Below are 20436 nucleotides of genomic sequence, written 5' to 3' on the forward strand. Positions count from 1 at the left end.
TTTGTGGTTTCCTTTCAATCAGCAACCAATTAAGGCCTTGAGAACAAGGTGTGTGGACTCTTTAGCCAATTAAAGACTTTGAAATGTATCTCTCGAGCTGAAACACACCAAAAACCAGCAGACACTGCGGCCCAGGACTGGAGTTTGACTCCCCTGGTTTAAAGAAAGGTGTGCGGAAGGCCCCCACCCACCCGAAAGTCTCATGGAGGATCTGAGAGACGAACTGCTCCTCCTCGAAGTCGCCGATGCTCAGGAGGTTGGCCCCGTGCTTCCGGCAGAAGAGGTGAGCCTGTAACCAGTCCAGCTTTCGGTTCTGCTGTGAGAAGTGGAAGACCTGCAGGCGAGTAGTGAACAGCAGTCAGGGGAGTGCCAGTAGGGCCCTGACAGCCTCCTGCCGGCCCTGCTGAGAAAAACAGCTCAAGCTAGGTTTGGAAGCTGGTCGCTGGTTGACCAGTTCTCAGACAACCTCCCGGCTTGACATGGTTTGACCAGCTCAGGCTACAGTACGTTTTGAAACTGCAAGCTACTAGCACTGGCACTCAAACCCAGCTAGACCAGCTTATGACCAGCGTGACTGGCTCAATTTTCAAGCTGGCATAGCTGGATTTTACGGAAGGGTGGGTTATTGCACACGTGACATTAGCTATGCTACTTAAAAACAGAAAACAAAGCTTCAATTAGGCCTGACGATGAAACAGGAAAGTTTCAGCTGCACTGCAAAATAAAAAGCTGTATTGATATTTATTCAAGCCTGAGTTTACGAATGAGGAGATGCAATAAATGATGGAGAAGGTTGAGAGGTTTAAGAAGGAAGTTGCATTAGTATTCAGTTTGTTTTCAAACTCGCTACATTTGCACAAGATCTGGGTTGACTAGATGTAGTTGGCGTATGTGACATGGAGATAGGCTTTGTCTTTTTTTTCAATAAAAGATGGAAATCGAGAAACAGGAACCATATTCAGTGTTGTTGAATAGCTGTTGTTTTGAGGTATTCTATCATATACAGTTATCGGCCTCAGACTTTAAGGGGGCGCAGGGTGTACAGGCACAGGGTTTAAGGGGATGCAGAAGGAAGGTACACATCGCTTTGTATAAGACCGTCTGCCTCATGTCTATAATGTAATGTACTCAGTGCCAAAGGTACAGAGTTTAAGGGGTCACAGAGAGTACTTGGTGTCAAATGTACAGGATTTAAGGGGACAGACAGTGTACTCTGTGTCAGAGGTACAGGGTTTAAGGGGACACATCATGTACACACAGTGTACTCTGTGTCAGAGATACAGGGTTTAAGGGGACACAGTGTCCTCAGTTAGAGGAACAGGGGTTAAGGGGACACAGAGTGCACTCTGTGTCAGGGGAACATGGTTTAAGGGGACATACAGTGTACTCTGTGTCAGAGGTACAGGGTTAAAGGAGACGCAGAGTGTACCTTGTAGCAGTTGCGTAAGGAGCTGCTGCTTCTCCAGCCCTGGGGGCATGCTCCGGTTAGGCTGGGCGTAGGGGCTGGGCCAGGGGGCAGGGCAGGCGACACAGGGCTCAGAGATGTGTCCAGGTTCTGCCTGCAGATATACTTGGCTTTGGCAGCACCACAGTCCTTGACCTCCCACAGTCCTGTGCTGAAGCCAGTTGCCAGGGTAACACAGCCACCCTTATTGAAGCCTGGAAGGGAGAGAGGTGGATATTTCTCATGAAATGCCACAGCATATCAGAGGTGGAAAATCCAAGTTAAAAAGATAAAAATCCTCCCCGGTATTTTTGCTACCAGCAGTATTTGCCAGGAGGTAGAACTAAGTAGTGACATCTGCTGGCTGAATTCATGGGTGGAAACACAGGGCAGGACTTTTACTTTCTGACCCCTAGACGTCAGCAGCACATCAACAGCCATGTTGCAGAACCTCTCAGATACAATCAGGAATTAAGAAATGCAGCCAAGTGACATGACAATACACAAGTTCAAATAATGTGAACCCTTTGTCGACTTACATTAGTGCAGATATACTTTTCTGTGTTTATAACTCTCCTTTTTAGTGACTGGCTACCTTTGAAATTATGCTGAGACATGCCCCTTTGTCCAATTTTGATAGTATTGTTTTGTGAATGTTAACACTTTCTAAGTTGCCCCCCTAGAGCACAATGTCCACCTATTTTGTGTCAAGTGTCAATATCTCAAAAACTATTCACTACACACAAGGCTGCACACTTAAATTAAAGAAGAGGCTTGTACCATTCAGGAATTTGATGGGGCAAATTTATGTCAGAGCACGCACATACAGTGTACACAAAGGATATACTAAAATACCAACAAATTACAAAACTATATACTGTTTTTATAGTTTAGCACGGAATATCTCCATTTCTAAGTCAAGGACAAACCCACTTTACGTTTGTGCATAGACTTGATGTTTTCCCAAAACTGCACCCAGATGTCCTCAATTGTCCCCAAACTTCTCCAAATACAAAACATCTGCATATCTTTGGGTGATATTGCATATGCCACTTTTGGGGTCATACCATGTTCAATTGACCAGTCCAGTCTGTACATTACAATTACATTACAAAGTTACAAGCCCAATTCCCAGAGAGTTTAGCACTGAGGTCCTATAACCACTGCTGTGATGATAATGATATGTTAGAGCTAGCGGTTACATTGCGCTAGAGCTACTGTGTAACGTGGACAGTACTAGCCTACTAGTCGATGTCATCTCCTGCCTGCTCGTGATTACGATTCTCATGCCCACTTAACAATAGAATGTTTAATTAGCATCATTCATTGTTAGCATGCCTCTCCCCCATGTTAGGTCTATGGACAATTCATAGTTGAAATTTAGAGTTTCGCGGTCTAATTCAAATCGAATAAAATGTAGTCATGAAATTACAAAAGGCTTGCATGCTTCTGAATTACAGCCATAATGAGTCATAATGGCAACCACTGAGATAGATATTATGGTATGAACAGGTAGACTAAGTATCCTCCTGCAGATTGTCAGCCTACCTGGCTGGTCCCTGTTCCAGTTGGTGTAGGAAACCTCATCTCCACTGAGCCAGCGGAAGCTTCCGGTACTGTCGAGGTCCTGCAGGGCCGTCCAGAAGAAATCGCTCACCCGGCCCAGAATCAGGCTGCTGGTGAAGGCCTGCTCAAACCTGCCACCACCGGGTCCCAGAGGTTAATGGCGATTCATTAAAGTCATATTTGGATCATCGTCACAAGCCATAAGCAAAGGCCTCTCTGAGCAGATAAAAATAATAATATCTGAAAATGGATTTGTGGACCAGTTTTCTTCCAGGGTTACCAGGCCCTTTACAGCCAATTTAAATTCAAATACAATGCATAGAATGCACACACAGTAAAAATACAGAGAAAACACAGCCTCCTTTTGGATCTTGGATGTGTCTAGATAAGGTCACATATAAATTAGCTGCTAAACCATGACTTAATAATAAGCTAATGTCAAAACTGCCAAAAAACATACTGTAAAGCTGGATGACAGTGACAACAGGATGAATGGAACAGGGTGAATTGTCAATAGAAATGCAGTAACATAAATCAATGAGTGAACTGTCATTATATCCACCTCTTATCTGTGTGCGGAGAGGTTTTGTGTGGCTTCCGCACCTGTTTTCACATACATTCTCAGAATAAAAGAGTACTTTATGATATCCTCCAGTTCTTCATGCTATCTCTTTATGCTATCGTAGATGTAAAGTGCAAATGCTCCCAGACAAAGAACCATTTTGCCCAGCAAAGAACACTTGAACAAGACAGGGTTTTTCTAGGAACCATTTTTATCCAACCAGTGTCAGATAAACTAATGAGTGTTTTGCTGGAATGGTTTTACTGCATTTTCATTTTTATTCCTGTGTATTCGTTTTTATATACAGTAAATCCTCAAATCGTGTCCGGGATTCTATTTGAAGCCGGGCCTCGGATAATAGCCGGGGGCGTGATCGATTCCGACAAATAAAGGCCGGCCCCCAAATACAAGCCGGGGTAATATTGCCTACCAGTAGGGCTATCAGTCCATGAGCACTAGTACACATTGTTTCGATTTAACTCAATGAAATAAGAGCTCTTCTTAATATTTTATATTGTTGGTTGGTTTAATACTGCTGCCAATGAAAAGTCGTTGTCCTACACCATGGGTCTCCAACACGTTGCTCTCAAGCTACCAGTCGCTTGCCGCCCCCTTCTGAGTAGCTTGCCAAAAGCTGAAGCAGTATACATTTAAACACAATTGTTGCCGCGAGGCATTCCAGCCTACGAATTTAATAAAAAGTAAATCAGGCAAAATTAAAAATTAACTCAATTTAGGCTACTTGGCTACGCAATAAGGTTTCCATGTATTTACAGCACAGCGCACGTTCAATGAATGAATGAAAGCGGCTGCCTTCACTCGCAATAAACAAACGGGTGGAAATCCCGACACTCTTTCAACTACATAAAACTTAACAGTGAACCATCAAATACCCCCCAGATTTCATCAGTCCCAACATTTAGCAATTGAATCAAACAGTCCAAAAGTAAATTAAATCCCAAACCAAAGCGAAAATCTTTTGATAGCCTACCGGTATGCTGCTCCAAACGAAACGCATGTCTCACAATAAAGCGCACTTTAGGAAAAAAAGATCCTTAACTTGCTGTTATCTACGCTAATTTGTTATTGTTCATGAAGGCGTGTCTGGCAAGTTGGTATTTTCTGAAGACGCATCTGTTTTGGCTTTCATTAATGGTTTCGCTACTCAAGTTGCTTTTCAAAACGGTTACAGGAAGTGTTGAACAGTGTTGGCCCACTTTAAGTGTCGCCTTTTACTTTATTTCTAAGAATAAAATTCTACAACAGAAGCCTAATAAGAAATAAAGGCCTGCCTCGAATACAAGCCTGCCCCAAATAAAGGCCTGTGCTTTGTGCAGCCTAAGTAAATAAAAGACCCAGGCCACAATTTGAGGATTTACGGTATGCTGCTCTCTTGGCCACCCCCAATTGTAAAACAAATGTCAATCTCAATAGGACGTTTTTTCTCAGGGATAAATACATTAATTTCATCAAAGCTTCCAAAGGGCTGTGGTCTCACCTGTTGGTTATGGTGACCAGGCTGGCCTGCTGGCTCATGCACACCTTCCTCGCTTCCTGAAAGGTCACCTGATCTTCTCCTATCCAATAACAAGACGGGCTGTGCCACTTCCAGCCCTAAGAGGAAGAGAGCGGCAAAGAGAAACGGTGCAGTCCAAAAAGTTGGTTGAGGATCACCAATGAGGAATAGAGAGATGTACACTCAGTGATCACTTTATTAGGTACATCTGTACACCAGCTTATTAATGCAAATATCTAATCAGCAAATCATGTGGCAGCAACTCAATGCATAAAAGCATGCAGATATGGTCAAGAGGTTCAGCTGTTTTTCAGAACAAATGTCAGAATGTGGAAGAAATGACCATGAAATGATTGTTAGTGCCAGAAGGGGTCAATTGAGTATCTCAGAAACTGCAGTTTATGGCGGAAACGGAAAGAAGAACTGCTGGTCTCCTGGACCCAGAAGCAGCTGATGTGGATGCTGCATACGCCGCCTACTGTGAAGTCCTCCTCAGGGCAGCAAAGCACAACATCCCACGTGGCTACAATAAGAACTACATCCCGGGCTGGGATGAGGAGTGCAGCTGCCTGCTGCGCCAACACCAGCAGGCAAGCTCCAGGGAAGAAATGGACGCAACAGCAACAACCCTATTGCAGAAGCTGGACGACACCCGAAGGGCCAGGTGGACTGAAGTAGTGGAAGCTATCGACTTCACCCACTCTAGCCGGAAGGCGTGGCAGACCATCAACCTGCTCTCAGGGAGAAAAACAACCCCCCGCAGGTGTCCAGTGACAGCAGATGCCATTGCTTCCCAGCTCCTGAAAAATGGTCGCTTCCCTGATGCTGACAGAAACGTCACACGATTGACCTCGTGTGAGGTATCGTCTCTCTCCAAGGCAGCCAGCGTCGATGCTAACCTCTCAGGAGACTTCACAGTAGCCGAACTAAGTGCAGCAATCAACAAACTGAAGCCGGGCAAGTCTTCAGGTCGAGACAATATCCACCCAGAGTTTGTCATACACCAAAGTGAAAGAACATCTTACTGGCTATGCTCGTTCTTCTCATCATGCTTCCGGAGGTCCAAGCTCCCAAAGACCTGGCGCCGTGCTTCCGTCATAGCCTTGCCAAAGCCGAACAAACCCGCCGAAGACCCGAAGTCCTACAGGCCCATCTCTCTGCTCTGTGTCCCATATAAGATCCTGGAGAGGCTGATTCACAGCCGCATCGAGCCAGTGGTGGACCCACAACTCCCACCGGAACAAGCCGGCTTCCGCCGAGGCAGGTCAACAGTGGATCAGGTAACGCTACTCACTCAGGACATCGAGGACAGCTTTCAGGATAACGAAAAAGCTGGAGTAGTATTCCTGGACCTGACAGCCGCCTATGACACCGTGTGGCACCGTGGACTACATCTGAAACAATCCCGGACCGGCACATGGTGAGGTTCATTATGGAGATGCTATCGAACCGTAGCTTCATCCTACAGACCAGCGATGGCCAGACCAGCAGGCTCAGAAAGTTGAAGAACGGTGTCCCGCAAGGCTCCGTCCTCTCACCAATGTTGTTCAACATATACATTCACGACCTGCCAGATACAACATCTACCAAGTATGGCTATGCGGACGACTTGGCCATCATGCTTCGCCGCCCAACATGGAAGGCGATGGAAGATGGCCTCAACCGAGACATGGGCATCCTGGCAGACTACCTCCAGAAGTGGCACCTTCAGCTCAGCATGGGCAAGACAGTGTCTGCAGCTTACCACCTTAACAATCGGGAAGCAAGAAGGGAACTGGACGTGCATGTTGGCAACAACCGCCTGGAGTTCCAGCAAGCCCCCAAGTACCTCGGCGTATGCTTGGACCGGACACTGTCCTACAAGCAACACCTGGATGAAGTGAAGGCCAAGACAACAGCAAGGGTCTCGCTCATCCGCCGCCTGGCGGGTTCGACTTGGGGAGCTTCCCCCCAGACCCTACGCATATCCACGCAAGCCCTGGTCTTACCCGTAGCAGAATACTGTGCCCCAGCCTGGAGCAGAAGTCCACATGTGAACAAGGTAGATACGGTCATCAACAGCGCCCTCCGTATAGTTACTGGTTGTCTGAAACCCACCCCTGTGTCCTACCTGCCAGTCCTAGCTGGAATCGCCCCAGCCAGTCTCCGACGGGATGCGGCTACCCTCGCCCTGGCAAGAAAAGCCCAGAAGCACGACTGGCACATCCTACACAAAGCCACAACAACACCGGCACCACCATGCAGGCTTAAGTCTCGCCATCCCTACAACAAGGCAGCACAGGAGATGCTACAGTCTATCCCTGAGGACTTGTCCAGAGACGCCTGGCTGGCAGCATCCTGGAAACAGACGTGGGAGACGGCTGGGCCCTCCCGCATGCAACGATACATCCGGGACCCAGGAGGCGGTGTAAAAGGAGAAGACATGCCACGCCATCTATGGACCTCACTGAACCGTCTGCGCTCTGGCGTCGGACGCTTCAAGTCATCTCTGAAGAAGTGGGGCCTATCGGACAGTGCGGCATGTGAGTGTGGCGAGCCTGAACAGACTGCCGAGCACATAATCACCGGCTGCCCCCTATACAGCCCACCCTCAGAAGCTGGCCTTTTCGACTTAGGACCGGAGACGAGGGCGTGGCTGTATGACACTGAGTTGGCCATCTGACGATATACGAAAGAAGAAGAAGAAGGAGAAGGAGGCATTACTCGAGGAGACAGCGATCAAACTGCTTAAATTGCCAGATAACAAGTGCCGAGAGAACTCAATCGATCAGGTTTTCACCAGCATCATGCATTATGGTCACTGGTTGCTCTGGCTTGAATCTCCACCTCCAAAGGGAGGAGGTTGAGACGGGTCTCAAACCATGACTGGATTCAAAAGGGTTCTTCTGCTATTTTTGTGATCAGATGTCCTTTGAGAGTTTCATTAAATGTTATTTTAGCTGGTATATTTTGTGGATGCAAGAAATAGAAGCAAATAAACACCCGACACATACTATACGTGCAAATGAACACAGCACATTTCGTAAGTGCAAATAAACAAGGCACATACTGTAGATGCAGGGGCTGAATTAACAGGCAACAGCGGATTGTTTTCTGGGCAAGCGAGGAAAAGCGAGAGACAAAGGGATGATTGGAACAGAAACCTAGAGGGAATGGAGAGCAGGAAGGAAAGAAGCTTGGGGGGAAATGCTTCGATAAATAAATAAGGATGAGAGAAGAGGAAAAAAGAGAGCCAGGGAGAAGGGCAAGAAGGGAAGGGGGGAATGAGAGATGGGTTTTCCAGATAGGCGCAGAGCGGAGCAGGGCAGTGTGTGGGCGTGTCTGTGGGTGAGGCCACAGACCTCCAGGCCTGTGGAGATGACTCACACACCCACTAACTCACCACTGAATAAGGACAGGGGGCGGTCGAAAAAAAATGTTTAAAAAAAGGGGGGGGGGGGGGTGCTAAATATTTCACATATGAGGCCAGAGTGCCCGTGTTAACGGTACACAGCTGGACTGGGGGGCTGGATGATGCTGCTGAATGTTTGAACAGAGTCTTTGTGAGGACAGAGTTAGAGAAAAGAGAGAGAGAGGGAGACAGACAGAAAGAGAGAGGAAGTGAGAGAGACAGAGAAAAGAGAGAGAGGGGGAGAGACAGAAAGAGAGAGGAAAGAGAGAGGGGGACAGAGAGAGAAAGAGAGGAAAGAGAGAGAGGGAGACAGAGAGAGAAAGAGAGGAAAAGAAAGAGAGAGAAAGTAAGAGAGAGAGAGAGTGAGTGAGTTGTGGGGTGGGAGTGTGTAAAACAGCCCCATTACAATTAAACCAATTAGAATCAACTGACTCACACAACAACTGCAAAAAAACAAAATTGTATTGCTTATTGGGAAACTCAAACAAAACATCACAGCAAATTGGCATGTTATTTGGCCTGAAACTGAGAATACACTGTGGCAGACTATCTGACCACAGAGAAAAACCACAAGCTTAGGAAAGCATTGTTGAAGTACAGACTCCATGTGCACAGCCTGGCAAAATAAATAGGTTGACACAGGCCAACTCTACCCAGAGAAGAGGGGCTGTGCTCACACTGCAACTTACAGCAGATAGAAACAGAGTTACACTTCCTATAAAAATCTATTCCCCAAATTCAAAACAGAATCGCTAAACTTAAATCACGGCATATTCAAATTCTCCAGGGAGAGGATAGGTGCTTCCAAAATTCGGCCAAGCAATACGTAGCTACCGTATTAAATAATATTCTTACTAATACTAATACACAACCTTTAAATACTATTCTTCATTGAATAACTATTAGTCTATGAATTTGCATGTATTTGTGCATGTGTTTATTTGTTTATAATTCAAGCCATATTGCACTGAAGTTGTACATTGTAATGTGTTGTGTAAAGCTTTGGCAACACATAGACTCAGTCACCACTTTGGTAGGTAGTCATGTGGTTGTTTGAGTCACTGTTGCCTACCTGCCTGCTTGAAACAGTCTGGCTGTTCTCCTCTGACCTCTCTCATTAACAAGGCATTTTTACTTATAGAACTGCTGCTCACCATTCCCTGAGGCTGCTGTGTGTGAAAATCCCAGGAGATCAGCAGTTTCTGAGATGCTCAACCCAACACCAACAATCATTCCATATTAAAAGTCACTTTGATCACATTTTCTTCCACAATCTAATGTTTTTTTCAGAACAACAACTGTTGACCATATCTGCATGCTTTTATGCACTGAGTTGCTGCCACATGATTTGCTGATTAGATATTTGCATTAATTAGCTGGTGTACAGGTGTATACCTAATTAAGTTCATACTGAAATATGGCAAGCCAATAAACCATTTTTGAATTGAACTGATTTGAAATTGAGAGAGAAAGAGAGAAATATGGATAGAGAGATAGACAGATATGGATAGAGAGAGACAGAGAGAGATAGGGATAGAGAGAGAGACAGAGAGATAGGAATAGAGAGAGACAGAGAGACAGGGATTGAGAGAGAGAGACAGAGAGAGGGATAGAGAGAGAGACAGAGAGATAGGAATAGAGAGAGAGAGACAGAGAGACAGGGATAGAGAGAGAGTGCCAGAGAGACAGGGATAGAGAGAGAGACAGAGACAGGGATAGAAAGAGAGACAGAGAGACAGGGATAGAGAGAGACAGAGACAGGGATAGAGAGAGACAGAGACAGGGATAGAGAGAGAGACAGAGAGACAGGGATAGAGAGACAGAGACAGAGAGACAGGGATAGAGAGAGAGACAGAGAGACAGGGATAGAGAGAGAGACAGAGAGACAGGGATAGAGAGAGAGAGACAGAGAGACAGGGATAGAGAGAGAGAGACAGAGAGACAGGGATAGAGACAGAGAGACAGAGAGACAGGGATACAGGGATAGCGGGAGACAGTTGTGGGGCAGGTTGGTACCGGTTTGCAGCCGTGGTCCTGCGTTCGGCCCTCAGTCTTCTGCGCCTGCTTCTTGCAGACGGAGGGCAGGGTGAAGTTACAGGGGCTGTCATTCCATCGCCCCTCCTGCACAGCAGAACACAGGACAACCACACGACCATCGCGTACATCCACCTTACCCCACAGTCATGTTTCTCACGCACGTAAGGGCGCGGACAAAGCACTATTTGTATGATAATAAACAAATCCCACACTACATATTTTATCAACTGTGCTTTCAATTAACCAACAAAAACAAGAAGAAGATGACCCTCATTTGAGAGATGTTTTTGCCAAAATTTCTGGTTGTTGTTTTGGCTTAACATGTCTGACTTCCACAGCAGCTGGATTACTGCAAGGAAACATTGGACTCGGGCCATCCTAATTCTCAGATACAAAAGTAAGGTGAAAGAGTTCAGGCTGAACTGAAGCCACTTACAGTACAGTGCCCGTTTGAAAAGCATTGTATATTGGGAAACATTTTAACGACTGTTAAGTACAGTAAGAATCCTTCGGCATTCTTACTGAAGATTTACCTGTTTTTTAGCTTTGAAATGTATTTATTTATGTACTTACCCCAAAGAAAAGATAAAGGGCATTAACAAATTATTGGACGAAGCCACATTCGGGAAATTAGCAAGAGAGCAAGTGCTGGGCAGGACTGTGCTGTAGTTGGCTTCATTCTAGAGAGCTCTTAGATGCTACAAACATTTTTGCCTGAATTACGCCAGTACAGCTGCTTATCCGTTGGGTCTTGAAAGAGTTTGACCCTTCCCAGGAATGTAGAAAACAGAACGTAACGCACAGCTGTGCTGCGGGGGAATATTCTGGAAGCGGGTGTTCACTCACAGGCCCCCAGATGGTGACGCAGTCCTCCTGGGCGTCCTGGAAGTTGTTGGGCTCGAACGGGTGCCAGTAGGTGAAGATGACGGGCGTGTGATCTGCCCACTCGAAACTCATGTCCACCTTGGTGTCGTGAAGTCCGATCCACAGCTCCTCCACGTCTGCGCACGAGATCGAAGGAAAGCAACACCGGAAGAAAGTCGAGCTCAAATGGCATGTAATAATGAACACACTTGTGTGAGCTGTGTACACACTGTGAGCTGTCTGAGGCTCACTGGTGTGGCCTGTAGCGTAATGGTTAAGGTGAATGACTGGGACACGCAAGGTGGGTGGTTCTAATCCCAGTGTAGCCACAATAAGATCCACACAGCCGTTGGGCCCTTGAGTAAGGCCCTTAACCCTGCATTGCTCCAGGGGAGGATTGTCTCCTGCTTAGTCTAATCAACTGTACGTTGCCTTGGATAAGAGTGTCTGCCAAATGGCAATAATGTAATGTAATGTAATGGTGTGCCTGTACCGTAGTGGTTAAGGTACATGACTGGGACCCGTGAGGTCGGTGGTTCGATCCCCAGTGTAGCCACAATAAGATCCACCCAGCTCTTGGGCCCTTGAGCAAGGCCCTTAATCATGCATTGTCTCTTGCAAATGAACTTTAGGTTGCTTTGGATGAAAGCATCAGCCAAATGACATGTAATATAATTGCACTTTCAGGAATGCATAAAGTTGACTTGACTTGAGTACAGTAGGGTAGAACGGGGTCGAACGGGGTCTGAATGTTTTCTGAACATGACATTGACAGGAAACTGGTCTGTTGAAATCTGAGGTGAAAGAGAACGTGTACGGGAGTGTGTGATGTGATTTACAGCAGGCGAGCTGGTTTCTGATCGGGGAAAAAACATCAGGCAACAATGGATCCCATGTCACAACAGACCCCGATCTCCCATACATATCAAGTTAACCCATTTCACTTTTACTGAATCATGCCAATTATTAAGTTATTGAATACAAATGAAATTAGTACCAGCTGTCTATTGCCAGTGCAATGAGTACCACATATCAGTACTCATGGAACAATTATTTATTTTATTCAGCTGTATTCAAAGCAAAGTGAACATAATATATTAACTGTTACCAGAAAAAGAATGTTATATTACAGCACATGAAAAAAAAAAAAAAGACAACGACAACTCAAATATAAAACACAATATACAGTCAGGTCCATAAATATTGGGACATCGACACAATTCTCCTCTTTTTGGCTCTATACACCACCACAATGGATTTGAAATTAAACAAACAAGATATGCTTTAACTGCAGACTTTCAGCTTTAATTTGAGGGTATTTACATCCAAATCAGGTGAACGGTGTAGGAATTACAACAGTTTGTATTTGTGCCTCCCACTTTTTAAGGGACCAAAAGTAATGGGACAATTGGCTGCTCAGCGGTTCCATGGCCAGGTGTGTGTTATTCCCTCATTATCTCATTTACAAAGAGCAGATAAAAGGTCTAGAGTTAATTTCAAGTGTGCTATTTGCATTTGGAATCTGTTGCTGTCAACTCTCAATATGAGATCCAAAGAGCTGTCACTATCAGTGAAGCAAGCCATCATTAGGCTGAAAAATCAAAACAAACCCGCCAGAGAGATAGCAAAAACATTAGGTGTGGCCAAATCTACTGTTTGGAACATTCTTAAAAAGAAAGAACGTTCCAAGCAACACCAAAAGACCTGGAAGACCACGGAAAACAACTGTGGTGGATGACAGAATAATTATTTCCCTGGTGAAGAAAAACCCCTTCACAACAGTTGGCCAGATCAAGAACACTCTCCAGGAGGTAGCTGTATGTGTGTCAAAGTCAACAATCAAGAGAAGACATCACCAGAGTGAATACAGAGGGTTCAGCACAAGATGTAAACCATTGGTGAGCCTCAAAAACAGGAAGACCGGATTAGAGTTTGCCAAACAACATCTAAAAAAGCCTTTACAGTTCTGGAACAACATCCTATGGACAGATGAGACAAAGATCAACTTGTACCAGAATGATGGGAAGAGAAGAGTATGGAGAAGGAAAGGAACTGCTCATGATCCAAAACATACCACCTCATCAGTGAAGCATGGTGGTGGTAGTGTCATGGCGTGGGCATGTATGGCTGCCAATGGAACTGGTTCCCTTGTATTTATTGATGATGTGACTGCTGACAAAAGCAGCAGGATGAATTCTGAAGTGTTTCAGGCAATATTATCTGCTCATATTCAGCCAAATGCTTCAGAACTCATTGGACGGCGCTTCACAGTGCAGATGGACAATGACCCGAAGCATACTGCGAAAGCAACCAAAGAGTTTTTTAAGGCAAAGAAGTGGAATGTTATGCAATGGCCAAGTCAATCACCTGACCTGAATCCGATTGAACATGCATTTCACTTGCTGAAGACAAAACTGAAGGGAAAATGCCCCAAGAATAAGCAGGAACTGAAGACAGCTGCAGTAGAGGCCTGGCAGAGCATCACCAGGGATGAAACCCAGCGTCTGGTGATGTCTATGCGTTCCAGATTGAGGCTGTAATTGACTGCAAAGGATTTGCAACCAAGTATTATAAAGTGAATTTAGGATCGTTAGTTTGTCCCATTACTTTTGGTCCCTTAAAAAGTGGGAGGCACATATAGAAACTGTTGTAATTCCTACACCGTTCACCTGATTTGGATGTGAATACCCTCAAATTAAAGCCTGAAAGTCTGCAGTTAATGCACATCTTGTTTGTTTCATTTCAAATCCATTGTGGTGGTGTATAGAGCCAAAAAGATGAGAATTGTGTTGATATTTAAGGACCTGACTGTAAATATAGGGCCCACAAGGGCATTATATTTTGGCATAAGCATATGCATCCCAATTATTTACCCCTTTCTCCTCTCCTGACATATTGTTTTGCACACCTGTATTCTGAACTGTGTGGGGTGTTATTGTATTCCTAGCATAACTGTACAGTTCTTCCTTCAGGAAACTTTCATGAAGAAATTATTTTTAAAAATGCTGACCCATCAGTGTACAGTACATGAGAAATTAGCAAAAAACAGTATATTCAATAGCATGAAAACATAATTTGAGAGGGAACATAATTAAACTAATGTCACCTATCATACTGTACCCACATTCTTCAGCACCATGCAATGCTATCTCTGTAACCAGTTTGAGAACTGTCCCCATGACAATGTTTCCCAATGCATGTTGCAAGCAAACTTCCTGCTCAACAGATGGCAGGTTCAAAACAAAACCAAATCTGGCTGAATGAATAAGCTCACAGTCCTGTGTGTACTCACTTTGTGGACTGAAATAACTGAAAGGCTACCACTTCCATTCCCACAATTGTCAAGTACAATGCATTTTATTAATGGAGTCATTTTGTAGACTAAACCAAAAGCATTATGATTGATCTCACTCGATGCCTTTATCACACAGTGTTAAGTGAGATGTACAATAGCCAATTGGGTTAGTGAAATTGAACATGGCTTTAGGTTAGCTGTTGTAATGTGTGGTTATTTGCATTACTGTCACCTTCCTGTCAGCTTTGACCAGCCTGGCCATTCTCCTCCTCCTGTCTCTCATAAACAAAACATTTCTGTCTGCAGAACTTCTGCTCACTGGATTTTTTTGTTTGTTTTTTTGCACCATTCTCTGCAAACAATAGAGCCTAGTGTGTGTGAAAATCCCAGGAGATCAAAGTCTGCCACCAACAATCATTCACTTAGATCACATTTTTTCCCCATTCTGATGGTTGATGTGAACAATAACTGAAACTCCAGACTACATGATTGTATGCATGAATAAGTAGGTGTAATAAAGTACAACTGTTCCTAATAAAGTGCTCTGTGAGTGTATTGTATAGAGTAGTAAATGCTGGTTTAAGCAGGGTACCAGGGTACCTGCAGTGAGAGGTATTTCAGGGCCCTATGGCTCCCTCATTCTCACCTCTCTTCAGGTTCTTGATGACAAACTCCAGCTCCGGCAGGGTGTGGATGCTGACCAGGTTTGCCTCCATTTTCTGGCAGGTTCTCTGTGCGTCGGCCCAGTCCTTCCTCTCCTCCGTCAGTCTGTAGCAGCCGGCCTGGAAGGAGAGCCAGCCCCCGCCACAGTCCCTCTGCTTATCGTCCACCCAGGAGTCTGAGGAACACAGATACACACACACAAACACACACACGCATACACAAACACACAGGCGCATACACAAACACACACACACACACAAACACACACACACACAAACACTCTCACACACACACCGCACACACACATACACACACATGAACACACACATAAACACACACACACACACATAAACACACACGCATACACACACGCATACACACGCATACACACACATAAACACACACACACGCATACACACATACAGACACACACGCATACACACACACACACATACACACATACACACACACACACATGCACACCCACACAATTATTAATCAGGAAATGGAGATTATCAGGTCCTATCACAACCAGAGACAGAGGAGTTGATTATGAATTTAGCACACACATTAAGACTGCGTGACTGTAAAAATTACGAGAACTTTTGCGCTGACAGCAGGAGATAATGTTCAGCAATAAAGTCAAATAGGCATTTTGGGTCTAACATCAGGAAGAATGATATGTGTGAGCATGAATAGAGGGAAAAAGACCCCGTGGGGTAATTTGTCCTCTGCATTGGACCCATCCTCATGACTTAGGAGCAGCACCCCGGGACCGACCAGTTCTGACACCAGTGATTTGGTCAAGGGAAACGGCAGGGGCACACCTAACCGAACACTAACAAATGCGCACACGGGGAGGCCATGCAAGCTCTGCGCAGAGAGGACCTGGCCGGCCGGAATTCAAACCCATTAGGTGAGAGGGGTGGATGACTGGTGGTTAAAGGGGGGGGGGGGGGCTGACCAGTGGTGAAGGGGTCCAGGGTGGCGTTGGGCCTCCTCTTGCAGACGTAGGGCAGGGCCATGGAGCAGTCGCGGTTCTGCCAGCGGCCCATAGCCTCGGTCCGGATCACGCCGCAGTTCTCCTCCTCCGCGTGATTGGGCTGATCTGCAGGGGGGAGGAGTCAGAGGGAGCCGTCAGAGCGCAGAGGAGCTGTCCTTGCCGCAGCCTGTAGGGGGCAGTGTGGTTCTGTACATCACACTACAGTTGTTTAGCTGACGCTTTTCTCCAAAGCGACTTACAGTTGATTAGACTAAGCAGGGACCAATCCCCCTTGCAGCAATGTGGGGTTAAGGGCTTTGCTCAAGGGCCCAAGAGCTGCACTGATCTCATTGTGGCTACACTATGGCTTGAACCAGTAACCTTCCAGGTCCCAGTCTAGCACGTTAGCCACTAGGCTACAGGCTCTCTCACCCGGGTAGATTATCAGCTATAGGCTCTCTCACCAGGCTAGGCTATAGGCTATTGGCTCTCTCACCAGGCTAGGCTATAGGTTATTGGCTCTCTCAACAGGCTAGGCTATAGGCTGTTGGCTCTCTCACCAGGCTCCCAGTGCAGGAACTTAACAGGGGCAGAGTCAGCCCACTGCCAGCCGCCGTTGATGTCCAGGTCATTGAGGCCGATCCACAGGGTGGAGCTGTACCCTGTCAGCAGGCCTGCAAGCAGAGGTCACGTGATCAGCTACTCACCCACACAGCCACACAGCCGCACCGACGGATTCAACGGTTATTCCTCAAAAGGGCAGACCACAAAAAGATAGAACTGTGTGTAGCTGCACTCAAAGTTCCTATAAGTTGCTGTTTGGACCCCTAGCCAGGAATACATCATTCATTTGTATTAATTCTTTCTCATGAAAGGCACTTATTAGAAATCAAATAGATCATTACCCTACTGTAAAATCCAGCTATGCCCGTTTGACCAGTTTAAGAATTAAGCTGGTTAAGCTGGTCATAATGCTTGTCTAGCTGGGTATGAGCTGGTCAACCAGCTGGTAGATGTCTGGTCAACCAGCTACCAGCTGTTTCAAAACTTAGCTTGAGCTGGTCAAACTGGGAGCTGGTCTGAACAGGTCACCCAGCAACCAGCTGTTTCAAGACCTAGCCTGAGCTGTTTTTTTCAGCAGGTTATTGTGCTTTCAGGGTAAATCCGAGGGTGAGTCCGAGGTGGGATTTGAACCCCGGCCTCTCACTTGTACCAAATTATTTGTTGAACGAACGCGTTACCAGTCAGCTAAAGACGAACTCGCCACTAGCCGAGGGCAACAACGTTCTTTTGAATTTGAGGGTTACGTCATCGGGGAGTGTTGTCACGGTAACCTGCTACCAGCCTTCACTTTCACTGCACGATCCGTGCTTACTAGCGAACTAGCTGAGCTAACCATGTTACACACCTTTAGAGAGTGTTTCTGAGGTGAACAAGCACACCATGGGTATGTGGGTCTTTGTATGTATGACTATATGTGTGTGAGCCTGTGCTCAGCTGTGTGGTGAGCATTCAGGCACAAAATGGCCGCCATTGCATGAATCTCCCCCTCACCGTTGATGTAGCTCTGCTCGTGCAGCTCGGTGATGCTGAGCAGGTCTGCCCCCTGCTGTTGGCAGCTGATACGCGCCTCGTTCCAAGAGAGAGTGGACTGGAAGTTGAACTGATAGCAGGTGCCAGTTAGCGTGTCTATGTCCCAGAATGTCTCACAGTTCTTGGCTGAGGAGGGAGGGGGGGGGGGGGCATGGAGTATGGTGGCCAAGAGGAGGATGAAGGAGAGTAAAGAGGGGGAGAGGGGGAATGAAAGAGAGAAGTAAAGAGGTGGAGAGGAAAGAGAGAGGGAGAGATAAATGAGGGGGGGAGAATGAGAAAGAGAAGGAGAGGTGGAGAGTGAAAAAGATAGAGAAAGGGGGAGAGAAATTGAAAAGGAGAGGGGGTGAGAATGAAAGAAAGTAAGGGAGAGCGACAGAAAGAGGGGGTAGAGAATGAATGAGCAAGAGAGGTAGCGACAGAACATACAGATGAATGAAAGTCGGAGAACATAGCATGACATAACAGTTAAGAAAGTCAATGGAAGAAAACAATAGACAGTAAATGATATGTTAAAAAAGTTCCCCTGTGTGATTGGGCTACAATGCTTTTTGCTCTTACCCCTGGGGAGCCGGAGGGCCAGCTGGTTTCTGTAGTTAGGCGGCACGTACACCACCAAGTTAAGCATTTTTGATTCCACATTAACTCACCTCACCTTGTTTCTGGGGTCTGAACTGGTTTTTGGTTTAAGGTGAAAACAAAGAGCAGAACACCCTGCCGCTCTCCAGGGTTAAGAGTGAGCAATACTGTCCTGCTCTTCCAAGATCGTCAGTGTTAGGAGGGGTTAGGTTAGGGTAGAGTGGGGGTGTGAGAGGAGGGTGAGGCTGTGGTATTAATGGCAGAATAAATACTTAGAATTCACTGTTAATTCCACACTGAACACCCCTGCTACATTTCACAGAGTACTCTCAAATGCATTTGCTATTTAAAAGCATGACAACCTCAATCATCATTTTGTGCCAACTATGCTGTATGTTTATGTAATAACTCCTAGTATTGGAAGTATGATATACTACGTAATATTATGCAACTTAACAAAATATAACAGGATGTAATGTGACACAATAACATTTATCTTAACACAAAACAGGAACGTAACATAATGAGACACACTACAATGTAATGAGATGTAATGCAATGTAACACAATCGAATGAACAAAATACAATGCAAGTTTGACTTCATGCAGCAACATAACAGAATGATGGGAGATTTCATTTAAAAATATAACAGGATGTAACGTAAGGCAGTGGGGCGCGCACTCTTGACCGGGCAGAAGCCCCAGCGCTGGTCCTTGTCGTAGTCCAGGGTGGTGGCACACCAGAGGTGTCCGTCCTCCCGACCCACGCCGGAGCAGCCGTGGAACCAGCGATCGTCGTACAGGAAGGGGAAGTGGCACGGCCGCCCGTTGGAGTTCCCCTGGATGGTGTAGGTCTCTGCGGAGAGAAACAGGGTTGCGGTTCATCCCGCTAATCCCCCGGAGTGGTCTAACCGCCCAGTTTTCATATTTACACAGCAATTCATTCGCCTGTTTAATCTTCCTATTATGTTTGGGGTCAATTTGACCCCATTCAGTGTTTGACAGCTCTAAAAAAACAGTTAACCTTTTTTTTCAACCATCCTATTATGTTTGGGGTCTATTTGACCCCACTCAGTGTTTGACATCTCTTAAAAACCAGTTAACCCTTTTTCATATTGACTCTTTTTATATTCTTTAAATTTTCTAATTAGGTGGGATTAAATTGTAAAAATGCAATAAACATGATGCTATGTGAACTCCTGTACAAACTTGGCATACAAATGTGTTGTGCAGTGTTATTTTGACCCTCTGTAACTGTATAAAATGAAAATGTAAAACATTTTCTCAGATTTCTTTGCAGATGATTCTGGAGGCACTTTGCCAAACAGGTGCCCAACTTTCACTGACTGTTCCTTAGGCTCTGAAACGAGATGTTTCTCACAAATGTTTCAAATTTTGGATAAAAGGGTAGTCATTTAGGAGACAGTAAGAAGGCGACACACAAAACAATTGCAAAACAATTACAATAATTTTGTGTAAATTGAAAATGTTGGGGAAAATTTGACCCCAAACATAAAAGCAGTCATACAATCTTAACACAATATGAGGGTGAAGTAATTTTATGCTACTGAAGGATTTATTGAAAAATAAGTTTATTTAGACTGAGAATGATTAGAAATATCTCATTTAACTCAGAATACCTGATGCATTCACTGTGCAGTAAAGTGCTAAGCCACAAGACGAAGATGAAATTTACTTTAGTAAAATAATCTAATTGAATTTTGATGCAGAGTAGACCATTTCATTTCTAAGGCTGGAGGACTGTTAGTTCTGCATGGATATTCATTTGAAGTGCACTTCTGATCTGGCAGCCCTCAAAATGAGTGCATTGGTTAAAATGTCATTGGTACAGTATAATGCTGATGTAAGCACAGTGGTATCCAAAAGACAGTATAAGAACCCTCAGAATAAAAGAATGTTAATTCACAAGTGAATAAAATAGGCTTC

The 20436-nt window shown here is 45.3% G+C and overlaps 1 protein-coding gene across 1 annotated transcript in view; it reads right to left on the reverse strand.

The window, feature by feature from the left end:
• Window positions 1-20436, reverse strand: part of LOC133115135 (C-type mannose receptor 2-like) — a 52180-nt gene that overhangs the window by 14219 nt on the left and 17525 nt on the right. The window contains 11 exon segments of the mRNA XM_061224884.1: window positions 192-334; window positions 1430-1659; window positions 2993-3141; window positions 5071-5186; window positions 10496-10600; window positions 11363-11517; window positions 15322-15513; window positions 16303-16446; window positions 16881-16994; window positions 17875-18039; window positions 19172-19345. Of these exon segments, the coding sequence (XP_061080868.1) occupies window positions 192-334; window positions 1430-1659; window positions 2993-3141; window positions 5071-5186; window positions 10496-10600; window positions 11363-11517; window positions 15322-15513; window positions 16303-16446; window positions 16881-16994; window positions 17875-18039; window positions 19172-19345 (1687 nt within the window).

This window comes from Conger conger, chromosome 16 (genome assembly GCF_963514075.1).
Source record: "Conger conger chromosome 16, fConCon1.1, whole genome shotgun sequence".
Classification (NCBI taxonomy): Eukaryota; Metazoa; Chordata; class Actinopteri; order Anguilliformes; family Congridae; genus Conger; species Conger conger.